At 46.1% G+C, this 17,174-nt stretch overlaps 1 protein-coding gene across 2 annotated transcripts; it reads right to left on the bottom strand.

Annotated features, from left to right (window-relative positions):
• Window positions 1-8,105: 8,105 nt before the first annotated feature.
• On the bottom strand, window positions 8,106-16,679 carry Rdh1 (retinol dehydrogenase 1 (all trans)). Of its 2 annotated transcripts, NM_080436.3 has the most exons (4): window positions 16,155-16,642; window positions 13,182-13,440; window positions 11,560-11,723; window positions 8,106-11,084 (listed from the first exon to the last, which is right to left on the bottom strand). In NM_080436.3, exons 1-4 carry the CDS (start codon window positions 16,465-16,467, stop codon window positions 10,867-10,869), a joined length of 954 nt encoding a protein of 317 aa, NP_536684.2. In that variant the 5' UTR covers window positions 16,468-16,642; the 3' UTR covers window positions 8,106-10,866. The 2 variants fall into 2 exon arrangements, with proteins under 2 accessions (NP_536684.2, XP_006513093.1); XM_006513030.4 differs by lacking the exon at window positions 11,560-11,723 and having other exon boundaries at window positions 10,932-11,084; window positions 16,155-16,679.
• Between the last annotated feature and the right edge of the window lie 495 nt (window positions 16,680-17,174).

The following is a 17,174-nucleotide window of genomic DNA, read 5'->3' as shown; positions in this document are numbered from 1 at the left end:
ATTGACGATTCCAGGCTTCTGATGTGAAGTCCTCTGCATCCCTATAACTATTGGTGACTCAGTCTCTGGTCATTGACCTGTTCTGATCAAAAGACATATAATGCCCTTTGCCTCTCCCTATCTCACTGCCAAGGAAAACATCACTGATGTTCAGTGACACATATTTATTATCTTATGATCTTTGCTTCCTGGACTCACGTGGGAATATATGTGTGTGTCATTACACATAGCCCATGGTCCAGTTCCAGACTTTGCAACTTGCACTCTGGAACCACAAACCAGGACATTGTGAGCATAATGAGAAACTATTGGTAACCTATGCTTGGACTCAGGACAACTTACAGGAGAGGACAGAGAGAGTTGGTGCCTTCCTAATACAGCAGCTCCTGGGAAGGTAGAGGAAGGGCCAGCCCCAAACATGGAAAGCTGACCTCAAAGGAACACTAGGTGGTGGGGCTGGGACCCCAAACACATCAGGACTCCCAGAGTAGATATGAGGAAGGAAAAGACTTTCCCTCTCAAGTGGCCCTTCTCCTGGCTGCCTGAATTCAAGCAGACATGAGCACATTTTCTTGAGTTGTGACCTCTATGACTGCCCCTGTCTCACCTGAGTCAGGATTTCTTACTTAATTTCCCAGCAAGCCTTGCTCAGAACCTCTAGAGTAGTTTGTAGGGCTTTACATACGGCTCCTGCTCTGGGGAATGTCTGACTGACTCTCTGATTTCAGCTCAAAAATAAGCCTGGTGTCCTTCAGGAATGATGTCACCATTCCCTTACCTGGCACTTCCACAACTTTCTGTGCCAACCAGTAAGGATTCAGACTGTCCTTGTGCTCTCAGGAACCATGTTTCTATCAGGAAGTGCCCCAATACAGGTTAGATTACAGCTCTGCACTAAGGTCTGGGCCTTCTTTATCAGTGTTGACTGAACTGTGAATCTGAAGCTGGGCCACTGTCCTTCCAATGGGCAGCTGCCCCTGGGACTGCTCTGCATTTGCCCTGCTCTTCCTTCTCCACTGTGCCTGGACCTGTATGATGTAGTGCTGCTACTCCTTGTCCTCCTGGCTGCAATCTTGTCCCTCCTCCTTCTCCTGCAGAAGATACTAGGACATTCTTTATGTGACTCTTAGCACCTGTCTTAGTTAGGGTTTCTATTCCTGAACAAAACATCATGACCAGGATGCAAGTTGGGGAGGAAAGGGTTTATTCAGCTTACACTTTCCACATTGCTGATGATCACCAAAGGATGCAGGACTGGAACTCAACCAGGTAAGGGAGCAGGAGCTGATGCCAAGACCATGGACGGATGTTTCTTACTGCCTTGCTTTCCCTGGCTTTCTCAGCTTGCTCTCTCATAGAACCCTAGACTACCAGGGATGGCACCATCCACAATGGGTCCTTCCCCTCTGATCACCAACTGAGAAAATGCCCCACAGCTGGATCTCATGGGGGCACTTCCCCAACCGAACCTCCTTTCTCTGTGATAACTCTATCTTGTTGACACACAAAACCAGCCAGTACAATTGATCCCTTGCCAACTTGACATACAAACACATCACTATTAAGCCTCAACCCTTACTTTCCTAATTATCCCCAAGATCTAAATAACTTTAAATGTCCCACCGTCTTTACATATTAAATGTTCAATTCCTTTAAGATATCCAATATCTTTTAAAATTCAAAGTCTTTTAAAAATTCAAAGTCTCTTAACTGTGGGCTCCACTAAAATACCTTCTTACTTCAAGAGGGAAAAATATCAGGGCACAAAGTCAAAATCAAAATCAAACTCCATCTGTCCAATGTCTGGGATCCACTCACCATCTTCTAGGTTCCTCCAAAGGTTTGAGTCACTTCTCCAGCTCTGCCCTTTGTACACCTTGTCTTCTAGGCTCCAGATGCCTGTACTCCACTGATGCTGCTATTCTCATGGTACTGGCATCTCCAAAACGTGCTCTCTTCTGCTGCAATGAGGCTTCACCAATAGCCTCTCATAGGCCCTCTTCATGGTGCCAAGCTTCAATTTCTTTGCATGACCTATTCAAGTCCTGGGCCATCAATTGCAACTGAGGCTGCACCTTCACCAATTTTCTTCCATGGCCTCTCGCTGTGCTGAGCCTCAGCTGCTCTCCATGACACTTTCATGCCTTAAAAACCAGTGCCTGGAGCTAGAGAAAGTACCCAAGGAGCTAAAGGGATCTGCAACCCTATAGGTGGAACAACATTATGAACTAACCAGTACCCCAGAGCTCTTGACTCTAGCTGCATATGTATCAAAAGATGGCCTAGTCGACCATCACTGGAAAGAGAGGCCCATTGGACACGCAAACTTTATATGCCCCAGTACAGGGGAACGCCAGGTCCACAAAGGGGGAGTGGGTGGGTAGGGGAGTGGGGGTGGGTGGGTATGGGGGACTTTTGGTATAGCATTGGAAATGTAAATGAGCTAAATACCTAATAAAAAATGGAAAAAAAAAAACCAGTGCCACCTGGGTAACTTTCACATTACTAAGTCCTGCTGCAGCACGAGGTAAAACCTTGGCTATCCCTGGAACACAGCCTCTTTGTGCTCTCAGAATACACATTCTAGAAGATTTCACCTCAATGATGCTGGTCTCTTATTAATCACCACTAATTTCTTAGCTCCAGCTAACCAGCATCAACAGTCCCAGTAATGCAAAGGTTTCCCTTTAGTAGTTCTGTTATGTTGTTAATCACAGGTGATTCTTCAGCCCCAGCTAACTAAAACCTCAGAATCTTCACAATCAAAATAGCAAACAGTCCTGATAAGAGTCTTTACTCTTCCCTCTGAAATTTCACAAGCCAGGTATCCATCTTCTACACTGTTCTCAACGTTATCTTCCAAGCTCCTACAGAACATCTCACACAGCTCTTAACATCCCAATGGGTCTTCTAGCTCAAAGTTCCAAAGTCCTTCCATATTCCTTCCCCCAAAATGGTCAGGTTGTAACAGGAATACCCCACCATGCTGGTACCAATTTGTCTTAGTCAGAGTTTCTATTCCTGGACAAAACATCATGACCAAGATACAAGTTGGGGAGGAAAGAGTTTATTTAGCTTACACTTCCAACTTGCTGTTTATCACCAAAGGAGGTCAGGCCCAGAACTCAGGCAGGTCAGGTAACAGGAGCTGATGCAGGGGCTATGGAATAATGTTTCATACTGGCTTTCTTCCCCTGGCTTGCTCAGTTTGCTCTCTTATAGAACCTGTCTTAGTTAGGGTTTTACTACTGTGAAAAGACACCATGACCAAGGCAAGTCTTATAAGAAACAACATTTAATGGGGCTGGCTTACAGGTTCAGAGGTTCAGTCCATTATCATCAAGGTGGGAGCATGGCAGCATCTAGGCAGGCATGGCACAGGCAGAGCTGAGAGTTCTACATCTTCATCCAAAGGCTGCTAGTGGAAGACTGACTTCCAGGCAACAAGGGTGAGGATCTTAAGCCCACACGCACAGTGTGATACACCTACTCCAACCAGGTCACACCTATTCCAACAAGGCCACACCTCTAAATGGTGCCAATCCCTGGCCCAAGAATATACAAACCATCACAGAACCCAAGACTACAGCCCAGGGATGGCATCACCCACAATGAGCCCCTCCTCTTGAACACCAACTGAGAAAATGCCTCACAGCTGGATCTCATGGAGGCACTTCCCCAACTGAAGCTCTGTTCTCTGTGAACACCAGTCTGTGTCAAGTTGACAGTACAGGACCCAACATGTCCTCAGAATGCTAGGTCTGAATTGCATCTTGCAAAATGTAGTGCTGGCCTTTCTTGACCAAAGTATATGCAGATATTAGTGCTCTTGGATCTTGTATTTCTTCAACAGTGATTTCTCTAGAGCATTCCTTCTATGGTCATTTCCCAATCCTCTCTCCTACAGTCCTGTCCTTATCAACCTTGACAGTGATGGGAACTCTTGTTGGATCAAGGTCTTCTGGAAAACAGCAGGATCTAGATACAGCCCTGGAATTTCTGGATAAAGTCAGAGAGAATAGGAAAGTGGGTGTGACTCTGCTGCAGGAGGCACAGGATTGAAGAGAAAGTCTCAGAGACACCTCCTTGATTCATGGATGTACCCTCAGTCCATCCATCCCTCCTGAGATTCTCACACAAACCAAATGACAGTGTCCATCTGTTACTCTTCCCTGTCCTGGGTAGAGGACTGATCCCATTCCAGGCCTAACCCTGTGAGTGTCCAATGCTGCAGCTCTTCTGATCTCTGGGATGCTCTGATCTACTGAGGTAGATGGGAATTGAGCCATCTCCTGGGATCAGGAGTCTAGCTCAGCCGAGGAGAAGCACTTTCTCCCAAAAGGCAATGTATCCGACCAAACCCACCCTTTCTTCGTTATGCAAAAAGGGGAGAGGTGAAGTCTAGAGTCAGTGCTGAAAAGGGTAGAAACAGGCCCACTGTTAAGCCCGTTTCTCGATTTGACCACACGCAACCCCTACTTAGTCTTAACAGAGAAACAGAAATGAAAGACTGTTGTGTTCTAATGGCTGAGGATCTAGGGTTGGAGGCATGGGGTTGGGGTATGTACAGTGCACTCCTCATGCATGGATGGATGAGACAGCCTCTTGTGGCAGCCAGAGTCCTTCTGTGTCCCTCTGAGTACACTGTGGCTTCTCCCAATGCAGAATCCTGGATGAGAAGAAAAGGAGGCTCCTCCAGGGATGGGGATGCAGTCTTGAACCACTTTACAGGGCACTTCCTGCTAATTACACATGGTTCTGTCTCATCATGATGCTCTTCAGCCTCTACTCGTGCTTAGGGATGTAGATTTGTCCTGGGTGCTGTCCTTTTTCTTTTGGAGCCAGTACGATTCTCCAGAGGACTGAGATGGGTCCAGCCTCCTGACCAGTGTCCTCACAGGCTACAAAGTGCAGAGATGCTGTTGGGTTACTACAGTGTGATCCATGTAATGATAAAGACAGTAAGGCTGGAGACTCCAAAATCATAGTAAACCTGTTTTGTAGTAAGATATCTCAAAATAAAATAAAATATAAATACATATTCTGGAGAAATAAGTCAGTCATTTAGAGTGCTTTCTACAACCAAGGGGTGGCCTGGGCCAGGAGCCTTCCAGTTTCTGTCTCTGCCTGTAGCAGATCCTCTGCCACAGGGCTCCGTACCCAAATAGTGCCAGAATGGAGTGAGCTTCCCAGGAGTGCAGACAGGACTGTGAGTGCAGGTAGGACCATCACTGCTGCTCAGAGGAACTCAGCCAGAACCCTCAGGACACAGGAACCAAGGAGCTGCCTGGGACAGGAGTCTTCTGATCTCCATCTGCACCCAGAGCTGTTCCTGTGTCACAGATCTACATACACAAATACCACTAGGAGAGAGCTGGTCTCCCAGGAGTGCCTACACACCTTCGAGCACAGGTAAGACCACCACTTCTCTTCAAATTCCTGTGTCAAGAGGGACACTCACAGAGCCATCAAAACACAGGGTCCACAGATCACCTGGGGACAGGATCCTTCTGTTCTCTGTCTGTACCCCAGAGCTGACCCTGTACCACAGCTCACTATACACAAATTCCTCCCAGAGAGAACTGGTCTCCCAGGAGTACTGACACACAGGCTTGCAGGAGGGACAAGCCAAAGTCCGAAACAGCAAGACCAGCTAACACCAGAGATAACCAGATGGTGAAAGGCAAGCACAAGAATGTAAACAACAAAAAACAAGACTACTTGGCATCATCAGAATCCAGTGAACCCTGCTTACCCCAACACACCAGAAAAGCAGGACTCTGATTTAAAATCACATCTCATGATGAGGATAGAGGAATTTAAGAAGGGCATAAATAACTCCCTTAAAGAAATACAAGAGAACACAGGTAAACAGGTAGAAGACCTTAAAGAGGAAACACAAAAATCTCTTAAAGATTTATGGAAAAACACAACCAAACAGGTGAAAGAACTGAACAAAACCATCCTGGATCTAAAAATGGAAATAGAAACAATAAAGAAATCACAAAGGAAAACAACACTGGAGATAGAAAACCTAGGAAAGAGACCAGGAGTCAGATGCAAGCATCACCAACGGAATACAAGAGATAGAAGAAAGAATCTCAGATGCAGAAGATACCATAGAAAACTCAAAGAAAATGCAAAATGCAAAAAGCTCCTAACCCAAAACATCCAAGAAATTCAGGACCCAATGAGAAGACCAAACCTAAGGATAATAGGTATACAAGAGAGTGAAGATTCCCAACTTAAAGAGCCAGTAAATACCTTCAAGAAAATTATAGAAGGAAACTTCCCTAATCTAAAGAAAGAGATGCCCATGAACATACAAGAAGCCTAGATAACTCCAAATAGGTTGGACCAGAAAAGAAATTCCTCCCGTCACATAATAATCAAAACACTAAACATACTAAACAAAGAAAGAATATTAAAAACAGTAAGGGAAAAGGGTCAAGTAACATATAAAGGCAGACCTATCAAAATTACACCAGACTTTTCACCAGAGACTATAAAAGCCAGAAGATCCTGGACAGATCCCATACAGACCCTAAGAGAACACAAATGCCAACCCAGACTACTATTCCCAGCAAAACTCTCAATTACCATAGATGGAGAAACCAATATATTCCATGACAAAACCAAATTTACATAACATCTTTCCACAAATCCAGCCCTACAAAGGATAACAGATGGAAAACACCAACAAGGAGGAAAACTACACTCTAGAAAAAGCAAGAAAATAATCTTTTAACAAGCCCAATAATAGATAACCACATGAACATAAAAATAACATCAATAATAATAGGGAGCATCAGTCACTATTCCTTACTATCTCTTAACATCAATGGACTCAATTCCCCAATAAAAAGACGTAGACTAACAAACTGGATATGTAAATAGCACCCAGCACATTGCTGCATACAGGAAATGCACCTCAATGTCAAAGACAAACACTACCTCAGAGTAAAGAGCTGGAAAACAATTTTTCAAGCAAACAGTCCCAAGAAACAAGTGGGAGTAGCCATTCTAATATCGGATAAAATCAACTTTCAACCAAAAGTCGTCAAAAAAAAGATAAGGATGGACACTTCAAACTCATCAAAGGAAAAATCTACCAAGAAGAACTCTCAATTCTGAACATCTATGCCCAATTGCAAGGACACTCAGAATTCTCAACTGAGGAATACCCAATGGCTGAGAAGCACCTAAAGAAATGTTCAACATCCTCAGACATCAGGGAAATGCAAATCAAAACAACTCTGAGATTCCATCTCACACCAGTCAGAATGGCTAAGATCAAAAACTCAGGTGACAGCAGACGCTGGCGAGGATGTGGTGAAAGAGGAACACTCCTCCATTGCTGGTGGGATTGCAAGCTGATACAACCACTCTGGAAATCAGTTTGGCATTTCCTCAGAAAATTGGACATAGTAATACCTGAGGACCCAGTAATACTGAAAGATCCTGACAGAATGAAAAAGGTCACAGAAGCCCTGAAATTGGCAAAATAGATTTCATTGTTAGTAGAAGTAGCTTCACTGATTTAGAAAAATAGAGGTGCACAATGCTCTGGCCGCTCCTTGAACCCATGTGTCTGCCAATGTTCTGACCCTTCCCTGAACCCAGGTGTGTGCCCACTGCTGCACCTCACTGCCAGGTGTTTGTGATATTGGTTGCTAAGATAGAGTCAGAAAATCTCCCCAGCAACCACAGCTGGGGCCAATCCAGAGTTACTGCACCTACATTAGACTCTTTCCTTGTTTCCCTCCCATACCCATTTCTTGAGAAATCAATCATTTTACATTGTTTAGATCTGGAAATCCCCCCTTCTCCTTTCCCCCCTGAGGGCCTATAAAAACTGGGACTCCTTTCCCCTCGAGGTTGACTCCTCTATCCCTGCATGGGATATGAGTCGTTCCCAGAGCTCTGGCTTCCCCCGAATAAAGCCTCATCTGGTTTGCATCAATCTTGGTCTCTCATGAGTTCTTGGGTGTCCGCTATTGTCCTGAGGCTTGAGCAAGGGGCTCCTCACGGGGTCTTTCAATACCACTCCTGAGTATATACCCAGAAGATGCTCCAACATGAATAAGGACACATGCTTCACCATGTTCATAGCAGCCTTATTTTTAATAGCCAGAAGCTGGAAAGAACCCAGATGTCCCACAACAGAGGAATGGATACAGAAAATGTGGTACATTTACACAATGGAGTACTACTCAGCTGTTAAAAACAATGAATTTATGAAATTCTTAGGCAATTGGATGGAACTAGAAAATATCATCCTGAGTGAGGTAACCCAATCATAAAAGAACACACACACATGGTATGCACTCAGTGAAAAGTGGGTATTAACCCAGAAGCTTCGAATACCCAAGATACAATTCACAGACCACCTGAAGCTCAAGAAAAAGGAAGACCAGATGGGCGTGATGGCGCACGCCTTTAATCCCAGCACTCTGGAGGCACAGGCAGGTGGATTTCTGAGTTCAAGGCCAGCCTGGTCTACAGAGTGAGTTCCAGGACAGCCCGGGCTACACAGAGAAACTCTGTCTCAAAAAACCAAACCAAACCAGAAGCAAAACAAAAAAAGGAAAGAAAGGAAAAGGAAGACCAAAGTGTAGATACTTGGGTCCTTCTTAGAAGGGAGAACAAAATACCCATGAAAGGAGTTACGAAGTATGGAGCAGAGACTGAAGGAAAGGCCATCCAGAGACTGCCCCACCTGGGTATCCATCCCATATACAGTCATCAAACCCAGACACTACTGTAGATGCCAACAAGAGCTGACAGGAACTTGATAAAGCTGTCTCCTGAAGGGTTCTACCAGTACCTGACAAATACAGAGATGGGTGCTCTCAGGCATCCAGTGGACTGAGCACCATGTCCCCAATGAAGGAACTAGAGAAGGGACCCAAGGAGCTGAAGGGGTTTGCAGCCCCATAGGAGGAACAACAATATGAACCAACTAGCACCCCCAGAGTTCCCACGGACTAAACCACCAACCAAAGAGTACACATGGAGGGACCCATGGCTCCAGCCGCACATGTAGCAGAGGATGGCCTTGTTGGTCATCAATGGGAGGAGAGGCCCTTAGTCCTATGAAGGCTGTATGCCCCAGTGTAAAGGAATGCCAGAGCCAGGAAGCAGGAGTGTGTGGGTTGGTGAGCAGGGGAGTGGGGGGGGGGGATGGGGTTTTTCGGAGGGGAAACTAGGAAAGGGGATAACATTTGTAATGTAAATAAAGAAAATATTTAATAAAAAATCAGAAAAAAAGTGCTTCCTGCTCTTATGGCAAACCCAAATTCAATTCCTGACACCCACATTATATGGCTGAAAACTTCTTGAAACCAGTGGCCCTCATCTTCCTTCTCACATCTTAGGGCACTCCCACACATGAAACATACAGATATACAAACATATGCTCAAAGGTCCTAAAACAAAGCTTTCAAAATAACATAAATTAAATGGATGGCCAGGCACATGATAGGGTTGGAATTTCTATTTTCATTAATTCAGAAATTATCGTTTATTTACAAGTTCCTCTTATGGCACCTCAGCCCCCACATTTCTACTGAGAGAAGAGGAGTCAGGCATCTATGGAATTCCCTCCCAAGGGCAAGTCTGCACTGAGCCCAGGATTCTGTCTCTCCCACACATGCTGTCCCTGCTCAGCCTATTCTTGAGATTCACCAACCTAGCACCAGGCAGAGCCAGGCCTCAGAGGCTATGGGAGTTAAAGACCCTTGATCTTTTGTAAATATTGTCCATAAAATGAAAGACAAGAGATAAGAAAGGCAATCTCTGCATGCTGCTGGAGGAGTGTGGCAGTGGGACAGAGGGAGGGGACATGAGAAGTGGCCTGGGACAAGTTCAGACAGAAAATCAGAAGGGTTTTATTATAATGGTCAGTTAGTGATACTTATATGAAGGAATGGTGACTTAATGGGTCTGCAGGGAAGGAATGATCACTTAATGGGTCTGCAGGAAAGGGATGGTCACTTAGTGAGTCTGCAGGGAATTGATTATCATGTATTGAGTCTGCAGGAAGGGATGGCAACTTCCTGATTCTGCAGGTAAGATACGGTCAATTAGTGAATATGCAGGTAAGATACGGTCAATTAGTGAGTCTGCAGCAAGGGATGGTCCCCTAGTGGGTCTGCAGGAAAGCATGGTCACTTAGTGAGTCTGCAACTCAGAAAGCCTGCTGGCCTGTGCCAACCCTGACCCCTGTGATCCAAACCTCACTAACCAGAAAAGCCATAATTTAAATCACAGGGTACAGGAGATGACCTCATACTTTGTTCTAAAAATAAAGAGTCCAAAAGAAGCCATGATTTTTAAAAAAAAATGGTGTCTCCATCCTCTGCTAGGTTTCATCACCGGGAACTGAACCTCCCACCCAGGGCCTGCCAACTTGACTCCAGGGCATGGGTGCTGGCTTTATTAGTGACTCTCTCAGACCCTACACCATGGTCTCAGGTGACTTCAGAGCAGGGACACTTCCATGCTGCATAGGGGTTTAAACTAGCCAGGGCATGTGCATTTCCTGCAGAGGAGGACACAGAAGAATGCTTGGCACAAGCTGGTCCCAGCCTCCTCATCTGTGTCGACCTTCATGGTAGCCATGATGCTCATAGTCTGGACATCAGCCAGCACTTTTGTATCTGAATCCCTTGGCAGAATTCTTTGCCTATTTATTTGGTCATCATCAGTCTTGTGTAGTGTCATAGGAGAATTAATGAGATGAAGTGTGTTGACTAAGAACCCCAGACTAATAAACTCCCTCCCTCAACCCTCCTAATTTCCCCTAAATATTCTCTCTCTCACACTCTACCTACATCTCCCCAGGTATGCACATAGGTGAACACTTCAGAGGGCTTTCTCAGGCTTCATGGAAGTCCAGTAGAGAAGGGCATCCACAAGAAAGGTGGGCAGGTAGCTCAAGGGGAGGAAGAGGAACTTGGCATCCCAGCCTGCTGAGTATCGAGTGCGAGGGTGGCAGGCAGTCAGAGCGTGCTCCATGCAGTCAGTCACCACAGACAGGTCCTTGTTGCACCTCTTGTCCAATTCGTTTAGGTTTTTCAGATCTATGCAGAATGAGGAATGATTCAGGTGGTCATTCAGCTCCCACCACGCCTGTCTTACAGCAGCATAGAGGAGAACTTCCGTTCCCTATGTGGGAGAATCCATGTGTCTGAAACCCAAGCCCAGCCTGTCCTAGTTCCTCACAAGGACCACAACCAAGCCACCAGGAAAAACCATGAATACTGAGCCTGCTGTGTTTCTCTTGAGATTATTATGTAGTCTCCCCAGTAGTTGGAGAAAGTCCAGGCTCATGGAAAATACTGCTTCCTGTATCTGTTTTAGCTTTGATCTCATTATATTGAGGGGTTCCTATAAACCATAGCCTCATGTCTAGTAGCCAGGTTCCCTTTATGTGGTGAGGTGCCCACCTGCTACCAGAAGAAACACCTGGCGGGGGGGGGGGGGCTGCTGGCAACACTAACAATAGATTCAGAATTGTAGACTCAAGTTGGCTTTGTTCCCCCAAAATCCACTCACAGAATAATAAAAACTTCTCGCCATAGATCTCTTTGACTTCCGAGCTGGCCTTGTCCCAGATCATCTTGGTGTTTGATGATAGCCTGTCACTACTTGTCACACAAGTCTTGAAGCCTCCAGGCTCTATAATAGCCACCTTCACCCCAAAATAGGAGAGCTCCCTCCTGCAAGACAGACAGATGTCAAGGGCTTGAGGGGTCTTTCCATGAAAAGACTCTGAATAAGAGTGCCGTAGCATGCCAGTAACAGTCTGTGGTGAAGAATGGTCACAAGCTTGCATCGGGGATGTGCAGCAAGTAGGGATGGAGCTTGTACAGGCATCGCCTCTGTGCTTGTGAATGCCGCACAGTATTTGGCGGGTGCAGGTAAGACTTCTCAATGAATGCCAGATGCAAAAGTCGCTCGTCCTTGCCCAAGGCACCTCCTCCTCACTACTGCTTCCCCAAACCCATCCCAGGAAGCTCACAGGCCAGCTCCCGGCTGGATCCTGTAGGTATCTTCCTAGAGCCTCAGATCACAGTCAGCCTGGACTCCGCAGCTGACAGGTTACCTGGCTCAACCTCTTCCATCTGCCTTGGCAGGTTCATAATAAACATTCATCCTTGCTTGCCAAGAGCCCTCAGACTCCCCACAAGCCTGCACGTGCTCAGCTACTCAGCCTCCTGCCTGTGTCGCCTGACTTTCCCTTTTGTCAAATAGGGGCCAGCAGCTTTCTCTGGTCAGTTAATGATCACACCAAGCCTAAGGTGGATAGATTTTCCCAGTGGTCTTCCTAACGAGGCTGCCAGGTTCCTGTTTGGACTCTTACTATAGGACCCAAAGACTAATAACTACTCTCTCACCAATGATTAACTGGAGATAACCACTTCAAAGGATGGCCACAGTAATCCCCTGGCTCCAACCCCAGACTTTCAAGCTCTCAGCTGCCAGTGTGTTTAAGGTCAGAGAGAACCTTGTGATTGTGCAGTGAGTTGATGGGAGACTCTTGTAAGTCTGGAAAAGTACGTACTGGACTGAATGAGATGCTCGGTCTGCCTCAAGACCTCGGACATCCTCAAGTTAAACATCACTAAAGATTAAGGCTCCAAACTCTGCCCACATTACCTCAGGTCCAACTCTAACTCAAAAACCATGTTCCAAGTTTGCATCCTCCTCCAGACTATTAACTGACCTCGCCTGGCATGGTGGCACACACCTTTAATTCCAGCATTCAGGGGATGGATCTGTAAGGGTTTGAGGCCAGTCTGGTCTACCTAGTGAATTCCTGGACAGCCAAGATTACATGGTGAGACCCTGTCTTAAACAAATAAATAAATAGAATAACTGAACTTATGGCTCAGTCCTACCTCAGCCATAGACATGAGAAGGTGATTCCAAGCGAATGACTGCTTACCTCCAATGAAGGGCAGGCTCTTTATTTATTTATTTAAAAAGATAGATTTCATTATAGATGATTGTGAGCCACCGTGTGGATCCTGGGACTTGAACTCAGGACCTCAGGAAAGCAGCTAATTCTCTTTACCTCTGAGCTATCTCTCCAACCCCATGATGGGGACATAAAGACTGTGATTAAATAAATACCCTATCAAAGCTTCCCTCGGGGACCCCTTCCCTTCCAGTACCTGAGGGAGTCTGAGAAGGCCTCTACACCATACTTGGAGATGCAGTAACCACCACCAAAGAAAGACATTCGGCCCATGACGCTGGAGACGTTGACCACACGACCCCTCGCCTTCCTCACTAAGGGCAGCATGCTCAGAGTCACCTCGATCATGCCCAACAGGTTCACATCCAGTACTCTTGCAAAGTCCTGTTTTTTCATCCACTCGTTGGGACCCGAGGGGGTGGAGATGCCAGCGTTGTTGACCAGGCCCCAGAGTCCTGGGGACAGTGGAAGGAGAGTGTAGTCACACAACACAGGTTTAATTATGGATGAAATGCACATTGGACAAGGTAAGCACACTGTGACACGTGTTTACTGGAGAATAGGATGCAATGAACAAGAACAAGGTATCCACAGGGCAGAGGAACTCATGCCTGAAACTGATGATGGCTCAGAGCATGGACACCTTCATCCCTGAAGTCTTCATGGTCCAGCTTCTTTCGTAGGAGCCAACAGGTAGTCCCTTCTTGCTAAATTTAAGAGCAGATGTTGAAGACACGGTCACCTTTGTTAATGTGGAAACCATGGAACTCTGTTTCGCAGATTGGTGCCATCCTTGCAGAGATGAGATGAGTGAGAGCCTTACTCTTTCAGTCCTATCTATCTCCAGAGCTCTCTGAGCAGTTCCACACACCGCTGCCTCTAAGAGTAAAGATCTGGATTTGTACCTCAGTCTGCACAGTGCTCGCCTCCCAAGCATAAGGACCTGAGCTATTGCCCACAAGCCACCTTAAAAGCTGAGAACGGTGGCTTGCTTGTAATCCTAGAACTGGGGGGTGGCGGGGGAGATCTAGACAGGAGCCTACTGGCCCAATGGCCTCCATAAATCTGTGAATCCCAGGAGGTAGATCTTTTCTAAACAACCAAATAAACAAAAATGGCATAAGACCAAAGTAGACAGCACCCCCACCTGAGGGTGTGTCTTCAGGCCCACACACCTTGACACATCCAGCATCGATACTGAGAAACTTCTGTGAGGTGCTTACAAAATACAAGGCTAACCTGAAGGAGCAGGCAACGCTACAGCACAGCCCCACCCTCTGCCTCAGAAAACATATCTCTCTCTCTCTCTCTCTCTCTCTCTCTCTCTCTCTCTCTCTCTCTCTCTCTCTCTCTCTCTCCATTCTCCCACAGGACACAGACGAGTGTCTGTCTAGTCACTAAACTACAAATCCCCAGCAGCCACCTGGTAAGTGCTGTGGCCCTCAACAGCATCTCTTCACTTTTACCCACCGTGCAGGGTCAACTAAGCGACATAAGGCAACTGTGGTGCTTGCTAACTTTGAAAAATTGGTCCAGGCTGGAGAGATGGCTTGGCATTTAAGAGCACTGTGGGCTCTTCCAGAGGTCCTGAGTTCAGTTCCCAGCAACAACCACACAGTGGCTCACAACCATCTGTAATGAGATCCGATGCCCTCTTCTGGGGTGTCTGAAGATAGCTACAGTGTGCTCATATAAATAAAAATCTTTAAAAAAAAGAAAGAGAGAGAGAGAGAGGAAGGAAGGAAGGAAGGAAGGAAGGAAGGAAGGAAGGAAGAAAGAAAGAAAGAAAGAAAGAAAGAAAGAAAGAAAGAAAGAAAGAAAGAAAGAAAGGAAGGAAGAAAGAAAGAGAACCAAAAGAAAAATTGGTCCAAAAACCGCGTGCCCTATCAGTCCAAAAATCATACCTTGCCCTTCTAGAGAGAGATGTAAACTGTTTAACCAAGACGCTTTACTCTTAGAATCCTAAAACACGTTTACTAAAACTGCTTACAAGAATACTACTTATGACCATAAATGTAGGAAACAAGTTGGGGGTGGCAACACATACCTGCAATCCCCATGCAAAGGAGGCTGAGACAGAAAGATCATGAGTTCAAGGCCAGCTCTGTATAGAGATCCTGTCTCAAGCCCAGCAGCAGTGGCGCACTACTTTTAGTCCCTGCATTCCACAGGCAGAGGCAGGTAGACCTTGGCCAGCCTGGTCTACATAGTGAGTTCCAGGACAGCCTGGGCTACACAGAGAAACCCTGTCTTACAGAGACAAAAAAAAAAAAAAAAAGAAGCAAACATAAACATAAATGTACTAAACAATGGGAGTTTCTGACTCAAAAGTTAAAACAGTGGGGTATTGTTAAAGGTTAGGATTTTCTAGTTCATTAGATATTGTCATTCAAAGAAACGTTATTGAAGTGGTTAAAAAGTCCTCACCTTTTTAAAGAGAAAACAATGTATTCACTTTAACACATACAGGTCAAAGTGTTACTAGTTTTTACCCACTGGGTGGGTGGATCACAAGGTTGTGGATCACAAGTTAACATTTCTTCTGTTCTCTAGTGTTTTGAACAATGACTATGTTTTCTATTTATTCTTAGGTTCCTTTAAACCACTCCGTTTTGTTTTTTGTTTTTTCCTAACTACTAGAATATTCAAAGAAGAGCAACCCCGTTCCTAGTATTTAGTCCCCCAAGTCAGTCCTTAAGCTGCTCTGGCCTGCTCTGTACACGGAACGATCATGTCTCCCTTCACAGAGGACACAGCTGAAAGGTAAGAGCAGGTATGCTGTTGACTCAAGTGATCCACCCCAGCATGGCTCCAGATGTCCTGCACACACAGCCCAGGGCCAAGTCCCATCCTCTGCTCCAAAAGGTACCCTGCTCTAACGTGACAGGCGGCATCCAGCAATCTAGATTTTCTGCATAGAAAAGATGACAGAGCAGAGACAGGAATGTGAAGGGGTAAGTCCTCACCAGGGCACCTTCTTACCAAGACCAGAGCACTTGGGAGACAGAAGGTAGGGGCTGGAGAGGGAAGAGAGAGAGTACTCAGGTGATGTACTGGGTTACTTCAGGGCCCCCAAGCCCCATTAGGGATCTGGCCAGGGAGTATAAAGGGGAGGCCCCCTTCAAACAGGGAGACAAACCAGCAACACAGACAGGAATCTCAGTGGTACCTCTGTTCCCAACACGCTCCTTCACCCACTGAGTGGCTGCCACAATACTCTCTGTCTTGGTGACATCCAGGATCACTGTCTCCAGCCTGTCAGATGTCTTGTTCCTCAGCTCCTCGGCTCCCTTCTCCGTCAGACATGCAGCCAATACCCTCATGCCTCTCCTGTCCAGCTGTCTGGCCAGCAGGTTCCCAAAGCCAGAGTCACAGCCCGTGATGAAGACATACTTGTCTTGGAGATGGCTCACCACCTGCCTCTCCCTAAAGAAGCGCAGGAGCGTCCACAGGCCCACCAGTGCAACCAGGTAGAGCCACATGGTTTACACAGCTGCTTTCAGGACAAAATGAGCCTGCCCCGTTTTCAGAGAGTAATAGGAATGCAAAAAACTGTGGCAGGCAGCATAGCCTACAGACTTCTGGCAAGTATGACAGTTGCTCCTCTCTGATCTGCTCCTCTCTGATTGTCTCTCTCTAGAACTTGCTTTTCTTTCCTTTAATCCTGCTCCACTTCTCCAGTCCTTAAGCTGATTTTCTGTGCTGATAAGCAAATGCCCCTGGGCACCTCCTACTTAAAAAACACCTCTCTAATTGGTCCACTCATTTCTTCCCTCTTAAGTGTGTGAGATCGTCTAAGCCTAATGACTCATGGCCCACATCCGTCAAGGCCCAGGCTCAGGCTCTGTGTGCCCATGGCCCCATCTGAGCATAGGTAGAACACTATTGCAAATGTAGCCTTGGACTCTGGACAAATTTACAACAAAATTCATTTCTCAACATTTCATTTCCTTGGGCAGACTAAATCACTGTCATTCCTTGCTGGAGCACAGGAAACTAATGCCATAAGAGAGGGCAAGAAGGTATCAGTTGCCTTGTCTGGGACTGGGGAGTGAAGGTCACAAATGTGGCATCTGACCTCAAAGATAAACTGTCCTGGTTTGCTTCCCATTGACATGGTAAACACTATGACCAAAGCAACTTGCAGTGAAAGTGTTTGTTTAATTCAGTTTATGGTCTATCATGACGG

Source organism: Mus musculus, chromosome 10 (genome assembly GCF_000001635.26).
Source record: "Mus musculus strain C57BL/6J chromosome 10, GRCm38.p6 C57BL/6J".
NCBI classification, from domain to species: Eukaryota; Metazoa; Chordata; class Mammalia; order Rodentia; family Muridae; genus Mus; species Mus musculus.
This window is presented reverse-complemented; position numbering and strand designations above follow the sequence as displayed.

Excerpts from the sequence above, each read along its gene's own strand:
- Rdh1 (NM_080436.3), bottom strand. The coding sequence starts at position 16,467 with ATGTGGCTCTACCTGGTTGCACTGGTGGGCCTGTGGACGCTCCTGCGC. Across the intron at positions 13,441-16,154 it reads GGAGCGTGTTGGGAACAGAG|GACTCTGGGGCCTGGTCAAC; the intron begins GTACCACTGAGA and ends CACTGTCCCCAG. Across the intron at positions 11,085-11,559 it reads CGAGAAGTTTTTATTATTCT|ATCTGAAAAACCTAAACGAA; the intron begins GTGAGTGGATTT and ends CATTCTGCATAG.